The sequence below is a fragment of the Nerophis lumbriciformis genome, linkage group LG31, assembly GCF_033978685.3.
Source record: "Nerophis lumbriciformis linkage group LG31, RoL_Nlum_v2.1, whole genome shotgun sequence".
Classification (NCBI taxonomy): domain Eukaryota; kingdom Metazoa; phylum Chordata; class Actinopteri; order Syngnathiformes; family Syngnathidae; genus Nerophis; species Nerophis lumbriciformis.
The window spans coordinates 5,935,001-5,957,580 of record NC_084578.2 but is presented as its reverse complement, the minus strand read 5'-3'; the positions used below and the strand labels follow the sequence as shown (position 1 = coordinate 5,957,580).

At 36.0% G+C, this 22,580-nt stretch overlaps 1 protein-coding gene across 11 annotated transcripts in view; it reads right to left on the bottom strand.

The window, feature by feature from the left end:
• stxbp5l (syntaxin binding protein 5L) overlaps positions 1-22,580 on the bottom strand; it is a 457,116-nt gene that overhangs the window by 193,077 nt on the left and 241,459 nt on the right. For 10 of the 11 annotated variants that reach the window (XM_061926057.1, XM_061926060.1, XM_061926058.1 and 7 more), the window contains exon 5: positions 18,121-18,255. In XM_061926057.1, the coding sequence (XP_061782041.1) occupies positions 18,121-18,255 (135 nt within the window). The remainder of the gene's footprint in view (positions 1-18,120; positions 18,256-22,580) is intronic. The other variant, XM_061926067.1, reaches the window with a different exon arrangement.

The following is a 22,580-nucleotide window of genomic DNA, read 5'->3' as shown; positions in this document are numbered from 1 at the left end:
AGGCCTTAGTGGCCACATACGTGGACAGCACCTTTTAGCTCTTATTTCCAAAATTGTGTACACTACTGAATTGGGGTCTCATGGCCACTTATGTGGACACTTATACTGCCAGCTGGTGGTGTCAGAAGAGTACAAACGCACTTTAGCGCCATTGAAAACTCTTTTAACTGTTTTACTGTCTTTACAAATATGCATTTGAGTGCCAACTAGAAACATTTCAACCGCCTTTAATGTTCACACAAACCTGTCTTAGCGTTGAAAACACATTTCTTTACAAAAACGCACTTTAGTGCCAAATAAACGTTACGTTGTCTTCCGTGTTTACGAAAACACACTTAAGTGCCATTGAAAATTCTAAATTGGCTTCAATCTTTACAAAAATGTACTTTAGTGCCAAATAGAAAACTCTACACCGCCTTCAATGTTCACACAAACCTGTCTTGGCATTGAAAACACATTTCTTTACAAAAAGGCACTTTAGTGCCAAATAAACGTTACAATTTCTTCAGTGTTTATTAAAACGCACTTAAGTGCCATTTAAAATTCTATATTGGCTTCAGTCTTTACAAAAATGCATTTTAGTGCCAATTAGAAAACTCTAAACTGCCTTCAATGTTGACAAAAACCCGTTTTAGCGTTGAAAACTCACTTTAGTAACTGTTTTACTGTCTTTACAAATATGCATTTTAGTGCCAAATAGAAACATTTCAACCGCCTTCAATGTTCACACAAACCTGTCTTAGCGTCGAAAACACACGTTAGCGCCACTAAAAAGTCTTTACAAAAACGCGCTTTAGTGCCAACTAAATGTTAGATTGTCAGTGTTTATAAAAATCACTTAAGTGCCATTGGAAATTCTAAGTTGGCTTCAATCTTTACAAAAATGCATTTTAGTGCCAATTAGAAAACTTTAAACTGCCTTCAATGTTCACACAAACCCGTCTTAGCGTCGAAAACGCACTTTAGCGCCATTGAAAACTTTTTACAAACACGTACTGTAGTGCCAAATAAACGTTAAAATATCTTCAGTGTTGGCAAAAACACACTTAAGTGCCATTGAAAATTCTAAATTGGCTTCAATCTTTACAAAAACAAACTTTAGTGTCAATTACAAAACTTTAAACCGCCTTCAATGTTCACACAAAACTGTTTTGGCATTGAAAATGCAAATTATCGCCATTGAAAACTCTTTACGAGAACGCACTTTAGTGCCAAATAAACTTTAAAATGTCTTCAGTTTTTGCTAAAACGCACTTAAGTGCCATTGGAAATTCTGAATTGGCTTCAGTCCTCACAAATATGCACTTTAGTGCCAATTACAAAACGTTAAACCGCCTTCAATGTTCACACAAACCCGTTTTCAACGTCTTAGCGTTGAAAACACATTTCTATACAGAAACGCATTTTAGTGCCAAATAAACGTTAAAATGTCTTCAGTGTTTGCAAAAACGCACTTAAGTGCCATTGAAAATTCTAATTTGGCTTCAATCTTTACAAAAATGAACTTTAGTGCCAATTAGAAAATCTAAACTGCCTTAAATGTTCACAAAAAACGGTCTTGGCGTCGAGAACGCACTTTAGTGTTATTGAAAAGTCTTTACAAGAACGCACTTTAGTGTCAAATAAACTTTAAAATGACTTCAGTGTTTGCAAAAACGCACTTAAGTGCCATTGAAAATTCTAAATTGGCTTCAGTCTTTACAAAAATGCATTTTAGTGCCAATTACAAAACTTTAAACTGCCTTCAATGTTCACACAAACCTGTCTTAGCGTCGAAAACACACTTTAGAGCCATTGAAAACTTTTTACAAACATGTACTTTAGTGCCAAATAAACGTTAAAATATCTTCAGTGTTGGCAAAAACACACTTAAGTGGCATTGAAAATTCTAAATTGGCTTCAATCTTTACAAAAATGAACTTTAGTGCCAATTACAAAACTCTAAACCGCCTTCAATGTTCACACAAACCTGTTTTGGCGTTGAAAATGCAAATTAGCGCCATTGAAAACTCTTTACGAGAACGCACTTTAGTGCCAAATCAACTTTAAAATGTCTTCAGTTTTTACAAAAATGCACTTAAGTGCCATTGAAAATTCTAAATTGGCTTCAATCTTAACAAAAATGCATTTTAGTACCAATTACAAAACTTTAAACTGCCTTCAATGTTCACACAAACCTGTTTTGGCGTTGAAAATGCAAATTAGCGCCATTGAAAACTCTTTACGAGAACGCACTTTAGTGCCAAATAAACTTGAAAATGTCTTCAGTTTTTGCAAAAACGCACTTAAGTGCCATTGAAAATTCTGAATTGGCTTCAGTCCTCACAAATATGCACTTTAGTGCCAATTACAAAACATTAAACGGCCTTCAATGTTCACACAAACCCGTTTTCAACGTCTTAGCGTTGAAAACACATTTCTTTACAAAAACGCATTTTAGTGCCAAATAAACGTTAAAATGTCCTCAGTGTTGACAAAAACACACTTAAGTGCCATTGAAAATTCTAAACTGGCTTCAATCTTTACAAAAATGCAATGTAGTGCCAATTAGAAAATGTTAAACTGCCTTCAATGTTCACACAAACGCGTCTTAGCATTGAAAACACATTTCTTTACAAATAGGCACTTTAGTGCCAAATAAACGTAACATTTTCTTCAATGTTTATGAAAACACACTTAAGTGCCATTTAAAATTCTAAATTGGCTTCAGTCTTTACAAAAATGCATTTTAGTGCCAATTAGAAAACTCTAAACTGCCTTCAATGTTCACACAAACCCGTCTTGGCATTGAAAACTCAGTTTCGTGCCATTGAAAACTCTTTACAAAGACGCACTTTAGTGCCAAATAAACGTTGAAATGTCTTCAGTGTTGGCAAAAACACACTTAAGTGCCATTGAAAATTCAAAATTGGCTTCAATCTTTACAAAAATGAACTTTAGTGCCAATTACAAAACTCTAAACTGCCTTCAATGTTCACACAAACCCGTATTGGCGTCGAGAACGCACTTTATCGCCATTGAAAACTCTTTACAAAAACACACCAAATATATGTTAAAATGTCTTCAGTGTATGCAAAAACGCACTTAAGTGCCATTGAAAATTCTAAATTGGCTTCAGTCCTTACAAATATGCATTTTAGTGCCAATTAGAAAACTCTAAACCGCCTTCAATGTTCACACAAACCCGTCTTAGCGTCGAAAACTCACTTTAGCGCCATTGTAAAGTCTTTACAAAAAGGCACTTTAGTGGCAAATAAACGTTAAAATATCTTCAATGTTGGCAGAAACACACTTAAGTGCCATTGAAAATTCTAAATTGGCTTCAATCTTTACAAATATGAACTTTAGTGCCAATTACAAAACTCTAAACCGCCTTCAATGTTCACACAAACCCATTGAAAACGCACTTTAGCACCATTGAAACAATATTGTGAACCCAAATAAGTAAAATTAGATCATCTCCCACGGCACACCAGTCTTTATCTCACTGCACAGTGGTGTGCCGCGGCACAGTGGTTGAAAAACACAGCTTTAATGGACACAAATAAGCATGTAAAGTCCACTCTACTGGTACTTTAATGCAAGATTACAAATTGCTTTTGTTTTTCTTCTCATTTTAATAGGACTAACACGTATTTTCGAATGACCCTTTGTATGATTACCATGTATTATAGCACTTGAAAGCAAATGAAAGAATTAGAAGTAATCAGCAATGAACATCTACTGGCACATGTTGTTCCATACTAAAGTGAACACACCACAGATTCAACACTAGCAGAATCAGGACATTTAAAGACGGTCGTCCTCATGTTGGGTGAGGCTGGGGTGTCGTGTGCCTCGAGCCTGAGTTCCATACGCCCGCTGTTCCAGCACCATACCGTGGAGATAGACACCGTGGACATAGATACCGGGGAGATAGATACAGTGGAGATAGATACAGTGGAGATAGATACCGTGGAGATAGATACCGTGGAGATAGATACCGTGGAGATAGATACCGTGGAGTGGAGATAGAGCGAGCTTAATGCTGATTTCTCTGGTGGTTGAAGTAGGTTCAAGTATGCTTGACTCCCAACATCTGTTGTCCTTTTACACATTAACTACTCACAGTGAGTGTGAGCGTTTATCTTGCAGCCAACCTCTATAAAGAACAACCACTACAAAGAACAACCTCTCTAAAGAATGCAGATGTGATATTTACATGCACTTTTAAATCCCCCAACAAATGTCTCCTGACGGCTATTAAAGTGAGAGAGACGTGCAGTAAATAAAGGGAGGTTGCTTTGTGCACTGAAGGTCGTTTCCTCTAATGAAGGACAGCCTTCACTCTTTTAATCGACTCGTTTTTTTTTACTGATCGGTTCTTCTTTTAGAATAGACGAATGTAACGGGATAGAAGTTAAAAAGTGCAACAAAATTAGTTTCGTGACACTTGTTAACTGTTAGCATTTCTCTGTTGTAAAGTGAATCTGAACAGCCGATATGGGCATCTACATCTACTCGCTGGACAGGACCAAAAAAAAAAAAAAAAAAAAAAAAAAAAAAAAAAAAAGTTAGCATTTAGTGCTAATTTTTTAGCTAACTTTATGTTTGTTTTCTCTAATTACACAGCCATACACCTTACAGTCATATAACTTGGTATTTGACACACGTTAACCGGTAGCATGTTAATGTTAGCGTTGCGAAATTAGCTCAAAAAGCTAGCCCTTTAACGTTAGCATGGCTCTGCTTTGACCGTCGTAGGGTAAACGGTTGCAAAATTAGCGGAAAAAGCTTGCACTTTCATGGTAGCATGTTGGCATGCTAACAGTTAGCTTGTTTCACATACCAAGTGATATGCTAACATTAAAGTGCTAGCTTTTTTTTAGCTAATTTTATACTATTTCTCTAATTCCGCAGCGATACACCTTGCAGTCATATCAGCCCCCCCGTGGCAAAATAATTATCTAAATTAATAAATAATTAATAAATAATCTAAATTTGGCCCCCCGAGGCAAAATAATTATCTAAATAGATAAATAATAAATAATCTAAATTTGGCCCCCCGAAGCAAAATAAATCATCTAAATTTGGCCCCCCCCCGAGGCAAAATAATTATCTAAATAAATAAATAAACAAATAATAAATAATCTAAATTTGTCTCCCCGAGGCAAAATAATTATCTAAATAAATACATAATAAATAATCTAAATTTGGCCCCCCGAGGCAAAATAATTATCTAAATAAATAAATAATTAATAAATAATCTAAATTTGGCCCCCCGACGCAAAATAATCATCTAAATAAATAAATAATAAATAATCTAAATTTGGTCCCCCAAGGCAAAATAAATCATCTAAATTTGGCCCCCCCGAGGCAAAATAATTATCTAAATAAATAAATAAACAAATAATAAATAATCTAAATTTGGCCCACTGAGGCAAAATAATTATCTAAATAAATAAATAATAAATAATCTAAATTTGTCCCCCCGAGGCAAAATAATCATCTAAATAAATAAATAATTAATAAATAATCTAAATTTGGCCCCCCGAAGCAAAATAATTATCTAAATAAATAAATAATAAATAATCAAAATTTGGCCCCGCAAGGCAAAATAAATAATCTAAATTTGGCCACCCCGAGGCAAAATAATTATCTAAATAAATAAATAAATAATAAATTATCTAAATCCCCCCCCCCCCGAGGCAAAATAATTATCTAAATAAATAAATAATAAATAATCTAAATTTGTCCCCCCGAGGCAAAATAACTATCTAAATAAATAAATAATAAATAATCTAAATTTGGACCCCCAAGGCAAAATAAATAATCTAAATTTGGCCCCCCGAGGCAAAATAATTATCTAAATAAATAAATAAATAAATAATAAATAATCTAAATTTGGCCCCCCAAGGCAAAATAATTATCTAAATTAATAAATAATCTAAATTTGGCCCCCCAAGGCAAAATAATTATCTAAATAAATAAATAATACGTAATCTAAATTTGGCCCCCGAGGCAAAATAATTATCTAAATAAATAAATAATAAATAATCCAAATTTGGCCCCCCCAGGCAAAATAATTATCTAAATAAATAAATAATACATCATCTAAATTTGGCCGCCGAGGCAAAATAATTATCTAAATAAATAAATAATAAATAATCTAAATTTGGCCCCCCGAGGCAAAATAAATAATCTAAATTTGCCCCCCCCGAGGCAAAATAATTATCTAAATAAATAAATAAATAATAAATCATCTAAATTTTGCCCCCCAAGGCAAAATAATTATCTAAATAAATAAATAATAAATAATCTAAATTTGGCCCCCCGTGGCAAAATAATTATCTAAATAAATAAATAATAAATAATCAAAATTTGGCCCCCCGAAGCAAAATAATTATCTAAATAAATAATTAATAAATAATTCAAATTTGGCCCCCCGAGGCAAAATAATTATTTAAATAAATAAATAATAAATAATCTAAATTTGGCCCCCCGAAGCAAAATAATTATCTAGGCCTGGCTTAGTGGATACAATAAAACACAAATAAGCATATAAAATCAACTTGTACCCTTTCTTCATGTCTCAACATTTACTGATAATAAGTAGCATGTTATCACTTACATTAATTTGTGTTTGATTTTATTTGGTCATTTTTGTCATGTTTCGCATGTTTTTTTGTTTTTTTCCTATTTTACACCTTCATTTCCTGTTGGAAGCTCTTCTTTTGAATGTACATTTCCTGCGGTATAGCTCGGTTGGTAGAGTGGCCAGCAACTTGAGGGATCCAGGTTCGATCCCCGCTCCCGCCACCCGAGTCACTGCCGCCGTGTCCTCGGGCAAGACACTTTACCCACCTGCTCCCAGTGCCCACCCACACTGCTTTAAATGTAACTTAGATATTAGGTTTCACTATGTAAAAGCTCTTTGAGTCACGAGAGAAAAGCGCTATATAAATATAATCCACTTTACTTTTGCTGAGTTTAGCGATTAGTTCTGCTGGGACTCCTGCTAACCTTGTGTTATATTGACGACGGTGAGATGTTTGTTTTCCTGTTCATAATTATGTTTACCTCCAACATGTTTACTAAATAAGCTCAACTCTTAGTACCTGTTTCTTTTATTTTTTTTCCACTTTTTTGAGAGTTTTCCCTCTCCTATCATGTGTTTCCTCGCCAGACTTGTTATTTTTCCACTTTGTATTCTTGTTACTGTCAACCAATTCTGCTAATTAAAGACTTTACTGACTGCACTTGCCGCCTTGTCTCTGCATCCTGGGGTATCGCTAAATGACATCACAGTCAAACACGACGAGGTGTGTTTAAAAGCGTGTTTACTTCCCCCATTTTCTCGTAGGGAGAGAACAGAACGGAAAATGTGTCGTCAGTGTTGCCAACTCTTCAGTAAAATGGGTATTGGCTGTCTAAAACAAAACAAAACAGACCTAATTACTTTAATTTGCATTATTGGTTGTTTCCTGCGTGTGTCCGACTCATTCAGACAGCTTACAGTCCACCTTTGAGAACACATTTTCCTTTGATTCCCGATCAATATTTGCAATTAAAGGGACTTTCCTATTATATCAATTAGTTCCAGCTCCGTTAACACTCTTAGGCTCTGGGACGCTAACAAGCTAAGAGTTGTGGTTGCTAACTGGGTTGACTTTTTGGAAAAAAATAAAATGCTTAGTGAAGTAAGTTATATTTCATACGTGAGAAAATTAAGATTATCTAGAAAAAGGAATGGATGGACGAAATAAATTCAGAATGTTCATATTGGTTTGAAGAGTTTCTTGAATTGGATCATAGTAGGACCACTCATCTGTGCATCAGCTTCTGACCTGTCTCCACTCAAGATGATCTCCTGCTGGCCCCACTATGGACTGGACTCTCACTATTATGTTAGATCCACTATGGACTGGACTCTCACAATATTATGCTAGATCCACTATGGACTGGACTCTCACTATTATGTTAGATCCACTATGGACTGGACTCTCACTATTATGTTAGATCCACTATGGACTGGACTCTCACTATTATGTTAGATCCACTATGGACTGGACTCACACTATTATGTTAGATCCACTATGGACTGGACTCTCACAATATTATGTTAGATCCACTATGGACTGGACTCTCACTATTATGTTAGATCCACTATGGACTGAACGCTCACTATTATGTTAGATCTACTATGGACTGGACTCTCACTATTATGTTAGATCCACTATGGACTGGACTCTCACAATATTATGTTAGATCCACTATGGACTGGACTCTCACTATTATGTTAGATCCACTATGGACTGGACTCTCACAATATTATGTTAGATCCACTATGGACTGGACTCTCACTATTATGTTAGATCCACTATGGAATTATGTTAGATCCACTATGGAAAAAAACCTTTTTCTAGTTGGAATTTCACAAGAAAAAGGTCACGATTTCAAGAGAAAAACTTAGAATTTAGGCAGTTTTATAATAAAAGTCATAATTTTACTCAACGCAAGTCAAAATTTTACAAGAAAAACTGAACATGTGTGCAATGTAATGCCAAAAGTTGGAATTTTACTCAATAACAGTCGCAATTTTGCAAGAAAAGCTTAACATTTTGGCAAATTTTATGAAAAGTCGTAATTTTACTCGACAAAAGTCACAATCTTATAAGCAAACTTTTTAAATTTTGACAATATTATAATAACAATCGGAATTTTACTCAAAAAATGTCACTATTTTACAAGAACAACACAAAAATTGGCAATATTGTGCTAAAAGTCAGCATTTTATATGACAAATGTCACCATTTTGCATTAAAAAGGAATACTTTTACATTAAAAAAAGGAATAATTTTACGAGAAAATATTGCAATATTACAGAAACAGAAAGAATATGAGAAATTGTTCCCAATTTTATAAGAAAAAAGTCGACACATTGTAAGAAAAAAAATGCTTTTAACAAAAAAAAAATGTTTTGAATTGTTTGCTTGTAATTTGTTTTTAATCTTCATTATTCACTTCAAGTTATGACAGTATGTCCTTATATACATATTTATATATATTTTTTTTAAATTAATTTTGGCCAAAGGGGGCGCATTTCAATTTCTTATACGCACTTGTTATTTCATATGTTGACCAGAGGGGGAGCACTTTTCAAACCGACACACAGTCAATTTGAAACCGGAAATACAAGAACACACACACACACACACACACACACACACACACACACACACACACACACACACACACACACACACACACACACACACACACACACACACACACACACACACACACACACACATTCTTGTATTTGTTACCTTCTTGAGACCCCTGGAAAAAAATGCCTACCTCTTTAAGACCACCCTTTCTAGATATATAAAGATTTGTATTTACAACATTAATAATATATACATACTATACAAATATTAAAAAAACCTTTTGTGAAAAATTAGTTGGAATTTCACAAGAAAAAAGTCACGATTTCAAGAGAAAAATTTAGAATTTAGGCAGTATTATAATAAAAGTCATAATTTTACTCAACGCAAGTCAAAATTTTACAAGAAAAACTGAACATCTGTGCAATGTAATGCCAAAAGTTGGAATTTTACTCAATAACAGTCGCAATTTTGCAAGAAAAGCTTAACATTTTGGCAAATTTTATGAAAAGAGTCGTAATTTTACTCGACAAAAGTCACAATTTTATAAGCAAACTTTTTAAACGTTGGCAATATTATAATAACAATCGGAATTTTACCTGGCAAAATGATGACAAAAGTCATAATTTTACTCAAAAAATGTCACTATTTTACAAGAACAACACAAAAATTGGCAATATTGTGCTAAAAGTCAGCATTTTATATGACAAATGTCGCCATTTTGCATTAAAAAGGAATAATTTTACATTAAAAAAAGGAATAATTTTACGAGAAAATATTTTCTAATATTACAGAAACAGAAAGAATATGAGAAGTTCTTCCCGATTTTATAAGAAAAAAGTCGACACATTGTAAGAAAAAAAATGCTTTTAATAAAAAAAATTTTTTTTTGAATTTTTTGCTTGTAATTGTTTTTTAATCTTCATTATTTACTTCAAGTTATGACAGTATGTCCTTATATACATATTTATATATATTTTGTAAATTAATTTTGGCCAAAGGGGGCGCATTTCAATTTCTTATACGCACTTGTTATTTCATATGTTGACCAAAAGGGGAGCACTTTTCAAACCGACACACAGTCAATTTGAAACCCGAAATACAAGAACACACACACACACACACACACACACACACACACACACACACACACACACACACACACACACACACACACACACACACACACACACACACACATATTCTTGTATTTGTTAACTTCTTGAGACCTCTGGAAAAAATTGCCTACCTCTTTAGGACCACCCTTTCTAGATATATAAAGATTTGTATTTACAACATTAATAATACATACAAACTATGCAAATATTAAAAAAACCTGTTGTGAAAAATTAGTTGGAATTTCACAAGAAAAAGGTCACGATTTCAAGAGAAAAACTTAGAATTTAGGCAGTTTCATAATAAAAGTCATAATTTTACTCAACGCAAGTCAAAATTTTACAAGAAAAACTGAACATGTGTGCAATGTAATGCCAAAAGTTGGAATTTTACTCAATAACAGTCGCAATTTTGCAAGAAAAGCTTAACATTTTGGCAAATTTTATGAAAAGAGTCGTAATTTTACTCGACAAAAGTCACAATTTTATAAGCAAACTTATTAAATTTTGACAATATTATAATAACAATCGGAATTTTACTTGGCAAAATGATGACAAAAGTCATAATTTTACTCAAAAAATGTCACTATTTTACAAGAACAACACAAAAATTGGCAATATTGTGCTAAAAGTCAGCATTTTATATGACAAATGTCGCCATTTTGCATTAAAAAGGAATCATTTTACATTAAAAAAAAAAGGAATAATTTTACGAGAAAATATTGCAATATTACAGAAACAGAAAGAATATGAGAAATTGTTCCCAATTTTATAAGAAAAAAGTCGACACATTGTGAGAAAAAAAATGCTTTTAATAATTGTTTTTTTTTTTTAATTTTTTGCTTGTAATTGGTTTTTAATCTTCATTATTTACTTCAAGTTATGACAGTATGTCCTTATATACATATTTATATATATATATTTTTAAATTAATTTTGGCCAAAGGGGGCGCATTTCAATTTCTTATACACACTTGTTATTTCATATGTTGACCAGAGGGACAGCACTTTTAAAACCAACACACAGTCAATTTGAAACCCGAAATACAAGAACACACACACACACACACACACACACACACACACACACACACACACACACACACACACACACACACACACACACACAGATGCACGCACGCACACACACACGCGCATATTCTTGCATTTGTTACCTTCTTGAGACCTCTGGAAAAAAGTGCCTACCTCTTTAGGACCACCCTTTCTAGATATATAAAGATGTGTATTTACAACATTAATAATACATACAAACTATGCAAATATTAAAAAAACCTGTTGTGAAAAATTAGTTGGAATTTCACAAGAAAAAGGTCACGATTTCAAGAGAAAAACTTAGAATTTAGGCAGTATTATAATAAAAGTCATAATTTTACTCAACGCAAGTCAAAATTTTACAAGAAAAACTGAACATGTGTGCAATGTAATGCCAAAAGTTGGAATTTTACTCAATAACAGTCGCAATTTTACAAGAAAAGCTTAACATTTTGGCAAATTTTATGAAAAGAGTCGTAATTTTACTTGACAAAAGTCACAATTTTATGAGCAAACTTTTTAAATGTTGGCAATATTATAATAACAATCGGAATTTTACTTGGCAAAATGATGACAAAAGTCATAATTTTACTCAAAAAATGTCACTATTTTACAAGAACAACACAAAAATTGGCAATATTGTGCTAAAAGTCAGCATTTTATATGACAAATGTCGCCATTTTGCATTAAAAGGGAATCATTTTATGAGAAAATATTGCAATATTACAGAAAGAGAAAGAATATGAGAAATTGTTCCCAATTTTATAAGAAAAAAGTCGACACATTGTGAGAAAAAAATGCTTTTAATAATTTTTTTATTTAAAAAAAAAATGTTTTGCTTGTAATTGATTTTTAATCTTCATTATTTACTTCAAGTTATGACAGTACGTCCTTATATACATATTTATATATATTTTTTAAATTAATTTTGGCCAAAGGGGGCGCATTTCAATTTCTTATACGCACTTGTTATTTCATATGTTGACCAGAGGGGGAGCACTTTTCAAACCGACACACAGTCAATTTGAAACCCGAAATACAAGAACACACACACACACACACACACACACACACACACACACACACATGCACGCACGCACGCATGCACGCGCACACACACACACACTCACACACACACACACACACACACGCGCATATTCTTGTATTTGTTACCTTCTTGAGACCTCTGGAAAAAATTGCCTACCTCTTTAGGACCACCCTTTCTAGATATATAAAGATTTGTATTTACAACATTAATAATACATACAAACTATGCAAATATTTAAAAAAAACTGTTGTGAAAAATTAGTTGGAATTTCACAAGAAAAAGGTCACGATTTCAAGAGAAAAACTTAAAATTTAAGCAGTATTATAATAAAAGTCATAATTTTACTCAACGCAAGTCAAAATTTTACAAGAAAAACTGAACATGTGTGAAAAGTAATGCCAAAAGTTGGAATTTTACTCAATAACAGTCGCAATTTTGCAAGAAAAGCTTAACATTTTGGCAAATTTTATGAAAAGAGTCGTCATTTTACTCGACAAAAGTCACAATTTTAGAAGCAAACTTTTTAAATTTTGACAATATTATAATAACAATCGGAATTTTACTTGGCAAAATTATGACAAAAGTCATAATTTTACTCAAAAAATGTCACTATTTTACAAGAACAACACAAAAATTGGCAATATTGTGCTAAAAGTCAGCATTTTATATGACAAATGTCGCCATTTTGCATTAAAAAGGAATAATTTTACATTAAAAAAAAGGAATAATTTTACGTGAAAATATTGCAATATTACAGAAACAGAAAGAATATGAGAAATTGTTCCCGATTTTATAAGAAAAAAGTCGACACATTGTGAAGAAAAAAAATGCTTTTAACAAAAAAAATGTTTTTGAATTTTTTGCTTGTAATTGGTTTTTAATCTTCATTATTTACTTCAAGTTATGACAGTATGTCCTTATATACATATTTATATATATTTTTTAAATTAATTTTGGCCAAAGGGGGCGCATTTCAATTTCTTATACGCACTTGTTATTTCATATGTTGACCAGAGGGGGAGCACTTTTCAAGCCGACACACGGTCAATTTGAGACCCGAAATACAAGAACACACACACACACACACACACACACACACACACACACACACACACACACACACACACACACACACATACAAGTGTTATGACCGCCGGCTGTAGTTTGTCTTGTCACAAGAGACAAGATGTCTCGGTGTGGAAGCGGCTATTGACTGACACGATAGTGTGGGGCTTGTCAGTCTAACACCAGCCAGTGGAACGTAGGCGGGTGGCATAATTGGGGAAAAAAAACAAAACTGTAAAACACTTCGCTGTAATTTGATGGCGCGTCAAGATCTCAATCTACATCCGCAGCTACGAAAAGTTCATCTCAGCAAATGAGGCTTTTGTCACTCCTTCACCCACAACTTCAATAGTGGGTCAGCGGCTCCTGACTGTGACCGTATGGCTGTTCCCAGGATAAAGAGCAGGTAGGCAAAGTGCGAGCAGGATTTCCCTTCTTCAGATAAAATCAACTCAGGTCTAGCAGGAACTCAGAAAGGAACAGAACGCATGCGGAAGAACATTAACCAACCCTAAACAAGGAACAGGTGGGAATTGAACACCCAAAGCACTTTACACTGACAACCACTGAAGTATTTATAATATTCACTCACATAGAGCTGGGCGATAAGTGAATTTATTATTATTTTTTTCCATATCAGTCTGTCGATATGTATGACGATATAAATGTTACATTGCTAAAAAGTGAGATGTGAAGACATCAGAAGGTTATTTTTGATTGAAGTACATATTTCTTGGCAGATTTACTAAAGACGTATCTCACTGTATAATATATACAAACTCTACCAACAACATTTTACACGTGCTATTTTGCTCCCAGTTATGTGGTTCTTAACCTTGTTGGAGGTACTGAACCCCACCAGTTTCATATGCGCATTCACCGAGCCCTTCTTAAGTGAACAATATATATATTTGTTCTTAATTTAATCTTGATTTATAAATATTAATCATGAAATGATGTTATTATATTACGAAATATTAATAAAGATATATTTTAGAAACAGAAAGCAACAGGAATGTACTCATGATCCCATGTTTACATCTCATTGTGCAACATGTGAATGTTTCAGTGGGAACTAAATGCGATATAGGAAAGGGGTACAAATTATTTCCAAAGCAGGACCCCCCCCACCCAGACATACAATACTACTTGTGGAACGGTATAGCTCGGTTGGTAGAGTGGCCGTGCCAGCAACTTGAGGGTTCCAGGTTCGATCCCCGCTTCCGCCATCGTAGTCACTGCCGTTGTGTCCTTGGGCAAGACACTTCCAGTGCCACCCACACTGGTTTAAATGTAACTTAGATATTGGATTTCACTATGTACAAGCGCTTTGAGTCACTAGAGAAAAGCGCTATATAAATATAATTCACTTCACTTCACTACTAGTACACAGCTCATGAAAAACTATATTTTCTGTTATTGTCATTGTAAGTGGGCCAAAACACTTATTTTAGAAAATAATCCCATGGAAATGACTGCTGTCATCTGATTATAATAATAAAACATCCATCCATCCATTTTCTACCGATTGTCCCTTTTGGGGTCATTAACTTGGTATTTAGTTTGGTTTGGGTGTGGCCACAGTGTGCACATCTAAGTTAAAGTACCAATGATTGTCACACACACACTAGGTGTGGTGAAATTTCTCCTCTGCATTTGACCCATCACCCTTGATCACCCCCTGGGAAGTGAGGGGAGCAGTGGGCAGCAGCGGTGGCCACGCCCGGGAATAATTTTTGGTGATTTAACCCCCAATTCCAACCCTTGATGCTGAGTGCCAAGCAGGGAGGTAATGGCTCCCATTTTTATAGTCTTTGGTATGACTCGGCCTAGGTTAGAACTCACAACCTACCCACTCAATCCACTAGGCCACTGAGCAGGTCCAGGCATATAGAAAAATAGAGGGAACATTGTTTGGGGGTATCCATAATACGCCGATAGGGAGAAGTTTTTATTCACACGATGAGTCGGGTGTGTCTCGACCTCCGCGGCGGAGGCTCCGCAGAACCCCTGAGGCCGACTCGCCGAACCCCTAGGGTTCGATCGAACCCAGGTTAAGAACCACTGGTCTATATGTATGTTGTTATTATTATTGTGTCAGTTACATGCACACAGGAGCGTCCTGCTACACGTACAAAAAAACGCAGTTCCAGAGACACAAACGACAATTTGCATTATACAATGCCATCAATCCATCCATCTTCTTCCGCTTATCCGAGGTCTTAAGTAGGGAAGCCCAGACTTCCCTCTCCCCAGCCACTTCGTCCAGCTCCTCCCGGGGGATCCCGAGGTGTTCTCAGGCCAGCCGGGAGAGATAGTCTTCCCAGCGTGTCCTGGGTCTTCCCCGTGGTCGGACGTGCCCGAAACACCTTCCTAGGGAGGCGTTCGGGTGGCATCCTGACCAGATGCCCGAACCACCTCATCTGGCTCCTCTCCATGTGGAGGAGCAGCGGCTTTACTTTGAGCTCCCCCTGGATGACGGAGCTTCTCACCCTATCTCTAAGGGAGAGCCCCGCCACCCGGCGGAGGAAACTCATTTGGGCCGCTTGTACCCGTGATCTTGTCCTTTCGGTCATAACCCAAAGCTCATGACCATAGGTGAGGATGGGAACGTAGATCGACCGGTAAATCGAGAGCTTTGCCTTCCGGCTCAGCTCCTTCTTCACCACAACGGATCGATACAGCGTCCGCTAGAGATGCGCGGTTTGCGGGCACAACCGCGGAGTCCGCGGATTATCCGCGGATCGGGCGGATGAAATTTAAAAAAATTAGATTTTATCCGCGGGTCGGGTCGGGTCGGGTGGTTAAAAAAAAATTAGATTTTAAATAGATTCAGGCGGGTGGCAGTTAAACCAATTGGGAAATATATATACATAGTTAAATGTTGTTACCCACATACGAAAAACGAGCAGGCACCTGCAGCATATGCCACAACAGAAGAAGAAAAAAAAAAGAGATGGACACTTTTACGGAGCGGAGAAGGGACGCCTCGCCGGGGTCCGGGACCGAGGCCCCTTCCCCCGAGAGGGCCCCACCGGGAGCCGTAGCTGAGGCGATCCGCGAGAAGGGCCCGACGCACGTCCAGGGTCACCACCGCGCCCACCGCACCGACACCCCGCCTCGTCCGCCTTCGCCGCGGCCGGCGTCACGCGCAGCAGGTAAGCAGCTTACCTGCCCGCCACCCCCGTGGCCGGGGGCTCGTAACAGGGGTCACTCCGCGCGCTCCGCCCGCGCAGCTTACCTGCCCGCCACCCCTGTCGCCGGGTGCGCGTAACAGGGGTCACTCCGCGCGCAGTGCGCTCACGAAAGGGGTGGGGCTCACCCTGGTTGATATAGACAGCAGCTAGGACGGTGGCCATGGAAGTCGGAACCCGCTAAGGAGTGTGTAACAACCCACCTGCCGAATCAACTAGCCCTGAAAATGGATGGCGCTGGAGCGTCGGGCTCATATACCCGGCCGTTGCCTGCAGCGAGATGCGCTTGGAGGTGCGCTCAGCGCGGCTCCCATATGATTGCGCACTGGTGTGCGTCTGGGTCGTGACAGCGTGGCACACGAATGTCTGTGCTGCATTGGATCAGTCTCCTTTCTTTAACAGGCAAAAGCTTTATAACCTCACTAATGCCTTGCATCGTCTATATTAGATATATAACAACGGGTGGATGCGGGCGGATGCGGTTCTGATCAAATGTTAGATCGGGTGGATTGCGGATGGTCGACGACTTTCTGATGCGGTTGCGGATGAAATAATTGCCTATCCGCGCATCTCTAGCGTCCGCATTACTGAAGACGCCGCACCGATCCGCCTGTCGATCTCACGATCCACTTTTCCCTCACTCGTGAACAAGACTCCGAGGTACTTGAACTCCTTCACTTGGGGCAAGATCTCCTCCCCAACCCGGAGATGGCACTCCACCCTTTTCCGGGAGAGAACCATGGACTCGGACATGGAGGTGCTGATTCTCATCCCAGTCCCTTCACACTCGACTGCGAGCCGATCCAGTGAGAGCTGAAGATCTTGGCCAGAGGAAGCCATCAGGACCACATCATCTGCAAATAGCAGAGACCTAATACTGCAGCCACCAAACCAGATCCCCTCAACGCCTTGACTGCACCTAGAAATTCTGTCCATAAAGGTTATGAACAGAACGGGTGACAAAAGGGCAGCCTTGGCGGAGTCCAACCCTCACTGGAAACGTGTCCGACTTACTGCCGGCAATGCGGACCAAGCTCTGACACTGATCGTACAGGGAGCGGACCGCCACAATCAGACAGTCCGACACCCCATACTCTCTGAGCACTCCCCACAGGACTTCCCGAGGGACACGGTCGAATACCTTCTCCAAGTCCACAAAGCACATGTAAGACTGGTTGGGCAAACTCCCATGCACCCTCAAGGACCCTGCCGAGAGTATAGAGCTGGTCCACAGTTCCACGACCAGGACGAAAACCACACTGTTCCTCCTGAATCCGAGGTTGGACTATCCGGCGTAGCCTCCTCTCCAGTACACCTGAATAGACCTTACCGGGAAGGCTGATATAAGGCAGGGAAGGCATTATACAATGTGCCATATTTTATGTTTTAAACCTTATTTAACACAAATTTAAAACAAAAAAGTATTCTGGACGACTTGCTTTCTACCTGCAACCTCAAGACCAGTCAGTTACATTTCGCCGCGGAGGTTCCATCACTCACAGTTCGATGGCCTTGTTCCACATGATGACATAGCCAGACAGGACGAAGGACTCGATGTTGACGATGTGCGTGTTCCCGCGCTCCGTGCCCACATAAAGCCATTTACTCTGAAAGGGAAGGTGGCAAAATGTGATCCTGGGGAAATAGAAACAAAACAAGGGCGGGGGAGAGAATGTTAGAACGTGCATACAAACTCAAGTGTTAGACGTTGAACTACAGTGTGACCTCAATTTAAGAACCCGTCTAGTTGCATATTTTTTTGGTTTATGAACTTTCAGACCACGCCAAATATGTCTCTGTGTATGAATCCTCATTCATCCATTCAAGCATTTTGTGTGCCATTTTCATGGCACCTACCTCACATTTTGAGGTGGGCGGGGTTAGGGTGGTGTATATTGTAGCGTCCCGGAAGAGTTAGTGCTGCAAAGGATTCTGGGTATTTGTCCTGTTGTGTTTATGTTGTGTTACGGTGCGGATGTTCTCCCGAAATGTGTTTGTCATTCTTGTTTGGTGTGGGTTCACAGTGTGGCGCATATTTGTAACAGTGTTAAAGTTGTTTATATGTATGGCTGTTGACCAAGTATTCACTTATGTGTGTAAAAACCGCATGTAACATGTGACTGGGTCGGTACGCTGTTTGAACGGAGGAAAAGCAAACGTGACGACAGGTTGTAGAGGACGCTAAAGGCAGTGTCTTTAAGGCACGCCCCCCAATATTGTTGTCCGGGTGGAAATCGGGAAAAATTCGGGAGAATGGTTGCCGGAAAATCAGGAGGGTTGGCAAGTATGTGCACAGGTATACAATTAGTTAAATTGAATTTAGGTCTTACAGAAAGCATTATGTCGACAATGTTATAGTACAGTGAAACCTCAATTTACAAACTTAATTAGTTCTTGAACATGGTTTGTATATTAAAAAGGTTTGTACAGTGAAGCGTGAATGAGATTTCCCCATATGAAACAATGTAAACATGAAAAATTAGTTTTAGCCTCGACAAAAGTCCCTACAGGGCCGGCCCGTGGCATAGGCCGTATAGGCAAATGCTAAGGGCGCCGTCCATCAGGGGGCGCCACGCCAGTGCCACAAATGTTGGAGAAAAAAAAAAAAAGTTGGTACTATTATTTCTAAATAGAAAAAATAATCCCTCGTTAATTAAAATGCAAAGTAAAGCCTATATAATAGAAATATTATTTGTTGCGCCCCCTCCCTTCCCGTATCATGACTCTTTTTGGACGTCACCACGTCAAAAAATCAACACAAGATGTCAAAACGGCCAAAACTGTCAGGTGCCCAGGGAAGAAAAAAGAGAAAAGAAGAGGAGGAGGAACGAGAAAAAGACAGAGGTAGCAGGTAGGTAACGTTAGCCTACATGAAATTATTTGTCTGTTACAGAATGTGATAGTAACCTGGCTTTTTAGCATTAAGCTAATGTTACATGATTCGGCAATTGCTAATCAATAAATAGCTAGTTCTGTTTTAACGTCGGGTTAATATTGTGGAGGGGGCTAAATTGTTATGGAAAATAATAATGTAACGTTAGGTAATTACAGTACTCCCACCTTACATTCCTCAGGGACATTTGTATTAGATCTTTTAAGCAGGTGTTTTTTGTTTACATTGTTATTGCCTTCTGGTTAGCTAATGTTTGCCCTGCAGGTAATAGTCACTTTTCCACCCCTTTATATATTAGGTATAGTTGTAAGCCTAGTTGTTAAAGTGCACATCATTAATGTTAATTAAGCAATATGTATGTAAAAAATATTGTATTTCATATATTCATTTTTTATTTTTTGCATTCATTTATTTATTCATATTTTTTTTTATCTTGTTAACTATTCTGATTGTTAATTTGCTTTCTTTAAGTAAAAAAAAGGTCAAAGACAAAGCTATTCGGTTTCTTGTGAGTATATACACTTCACTGCCGATGTGGGGGGGGCGCCACCTAAAATCTTGCCTAGGGCGCCAGATTGGTTAGGGCCGGGCCTGAGTCCCTATATTGGTAAAAGAATGCAAAAGAATGCGCACTTTGAAGACAATATATACATATATATATATATATATATATATATATATATATATATATATATATATATATATATATATATATATATATATATGTGTGTGTGTGTGTGTGTGTGTGTGTGTGTGTGTGTGTGTGTGTGTGTGTGTGTGTATATATATATACATATGTATGTGTGTATGTGTGTATATATATATAAATATATATATATATATATATATATATATATATATAAATATATATATATATATATCTATATATATATACATACATACATATATATATATATATATATATATATATATATATATATATATATATATATATATATATAAATATAAAAAAAAAAATATATATATATATATATATATATATATATATATATATATATATATATATATATATATATATATATATATATTAGGGATGTCTGATAATGGCTTTTTGCCGATATCCGATATTCCGATATTGTCCAACTCTTTAATTACCGATACTGATATCAACCCATACCGATATCAACCGATATATACAGTCGTGGAATCAACACATTATTATGCCTAATTTGGACAACCAGGTATGGTGAAGATCAGGTAAAAAATACAACTAAATAAATAAGATAAATAAATTAAAAACATTTTCTTGAATAAAAAGACTAGTAATTAATGAAAATGAGTACAATTATTTAAAATTAAAAATTAATTAAAGGTTAGTACTATTAGTGGACCAGCAGCAAGCACAATCATGTGTGCTTACGGACTGTATCCCTTGCAGACTGTATTGACATATATTGATATATAATTTTTTGGGTTGGTGCACTAATTGTAAGTGTATCTTGTGTTTTTTATGTTGATTTAATAAAAAACAAACAAAAAAAAACAAAAAACGATACCGATAATAAAAAAAACAATACCGATAATTTCCGATATTACATTTTAACGCATTTATCGGCATCTCTAATATATATATATATATATATATATATATATATATATATATATATATATATATATATATATATATATATATATATATATATATATATATATATATATATATATATATATATATATATATATATATATATATATATATATATATATATATATATATACATATATTAGGGATGTCCGATAATGGCTTTTTGCCGATATCCGATATTGTCCAACTCTTTAATTACCGATACCGATATCAACCGATACTGATATCAACCCATACCGATATCAACCGATATATACAGTCGTGGAATTAACACATTGTTATGCCTAATTTGGACAACCAGGTATGGTGAAGATCAGGTACTTTTAAAAAATAAAAAAAATGAAAAAAATAAGATAAATAAATTTAAAACATTTTCTTGAATAAAAAGACTAGTAATTAATGAAAATGAGTACAATTATTTAAAATAAAAAATTAATTAAAGGTTAGTACTATTAGTGGAGCAGCAGCACGCACAATCATGTGTGCTTACGGACTGTATCCCTTGCAGACTGTATTGACATATATTGATATATAATTTTTTGGGTTGGTGCACTAATTGTAAGTGTATCTTGTGTTTTTTATGTTGATTTAATAAAAAACAAACAAAAAAAAACAAAAAACAATACCGATAATAAAAAAACAATACCGATAATTTCCGATATTACATTTTAACGCATTTATCGGCATCTCTAATACATATATATATATATATATATATATATATATATATATATATATGTATTAGAGATGCCGATTTCTCCTGATGATTGAGGGAACCCCTCATGAAACAGGCCTGTAGAGATGAAGTAGTCTTGTGATTTCTTTTCCCACACATACATATATTGCGCTCTACTACGGTATCGAGCACTATTTTTTGGATAACCTTATTAAGACATATATATATATATATATATATATATATATATATATATATATACATATATTAGGGATGTCCGATAATGGCTTTTTGCCGATATCCGATATTCCGATATTGTCCAACTCTTTAATTACCGATACCGATATCAACCGATACTGATATCAACCCATAGCGATATCAACCGATATATACAGTCGTGGAATTAACACATTATTATGCCTAATTTGGACAACCAGTTATGGTGAACATCAGGTACTTTTAAAAAATAAAAAATAAAAAAAATAAGATAAATAAATTTAAAAAAAATTCTTGAATAAAAAGACTAGTAATTAATGAAAATGAGTAAAATTATTTAAAATTTAAAATTAATTAAAGGTTAGTACTATTAGTGGACCAGCAGCACGCACAATCATGTGTGCTTACGGACTGTATCCCTTGCAGACTGTATTGACATATATTGATATATAATTTTTTGGGTTGGTGCACTAATTGTAAGTGTATCTTGTGTTTTTTATGTTGATTTAATAAAAAACAAACAAAACAAAACAAAAAACGATACCGATAATAAAAAAACAATACCGATA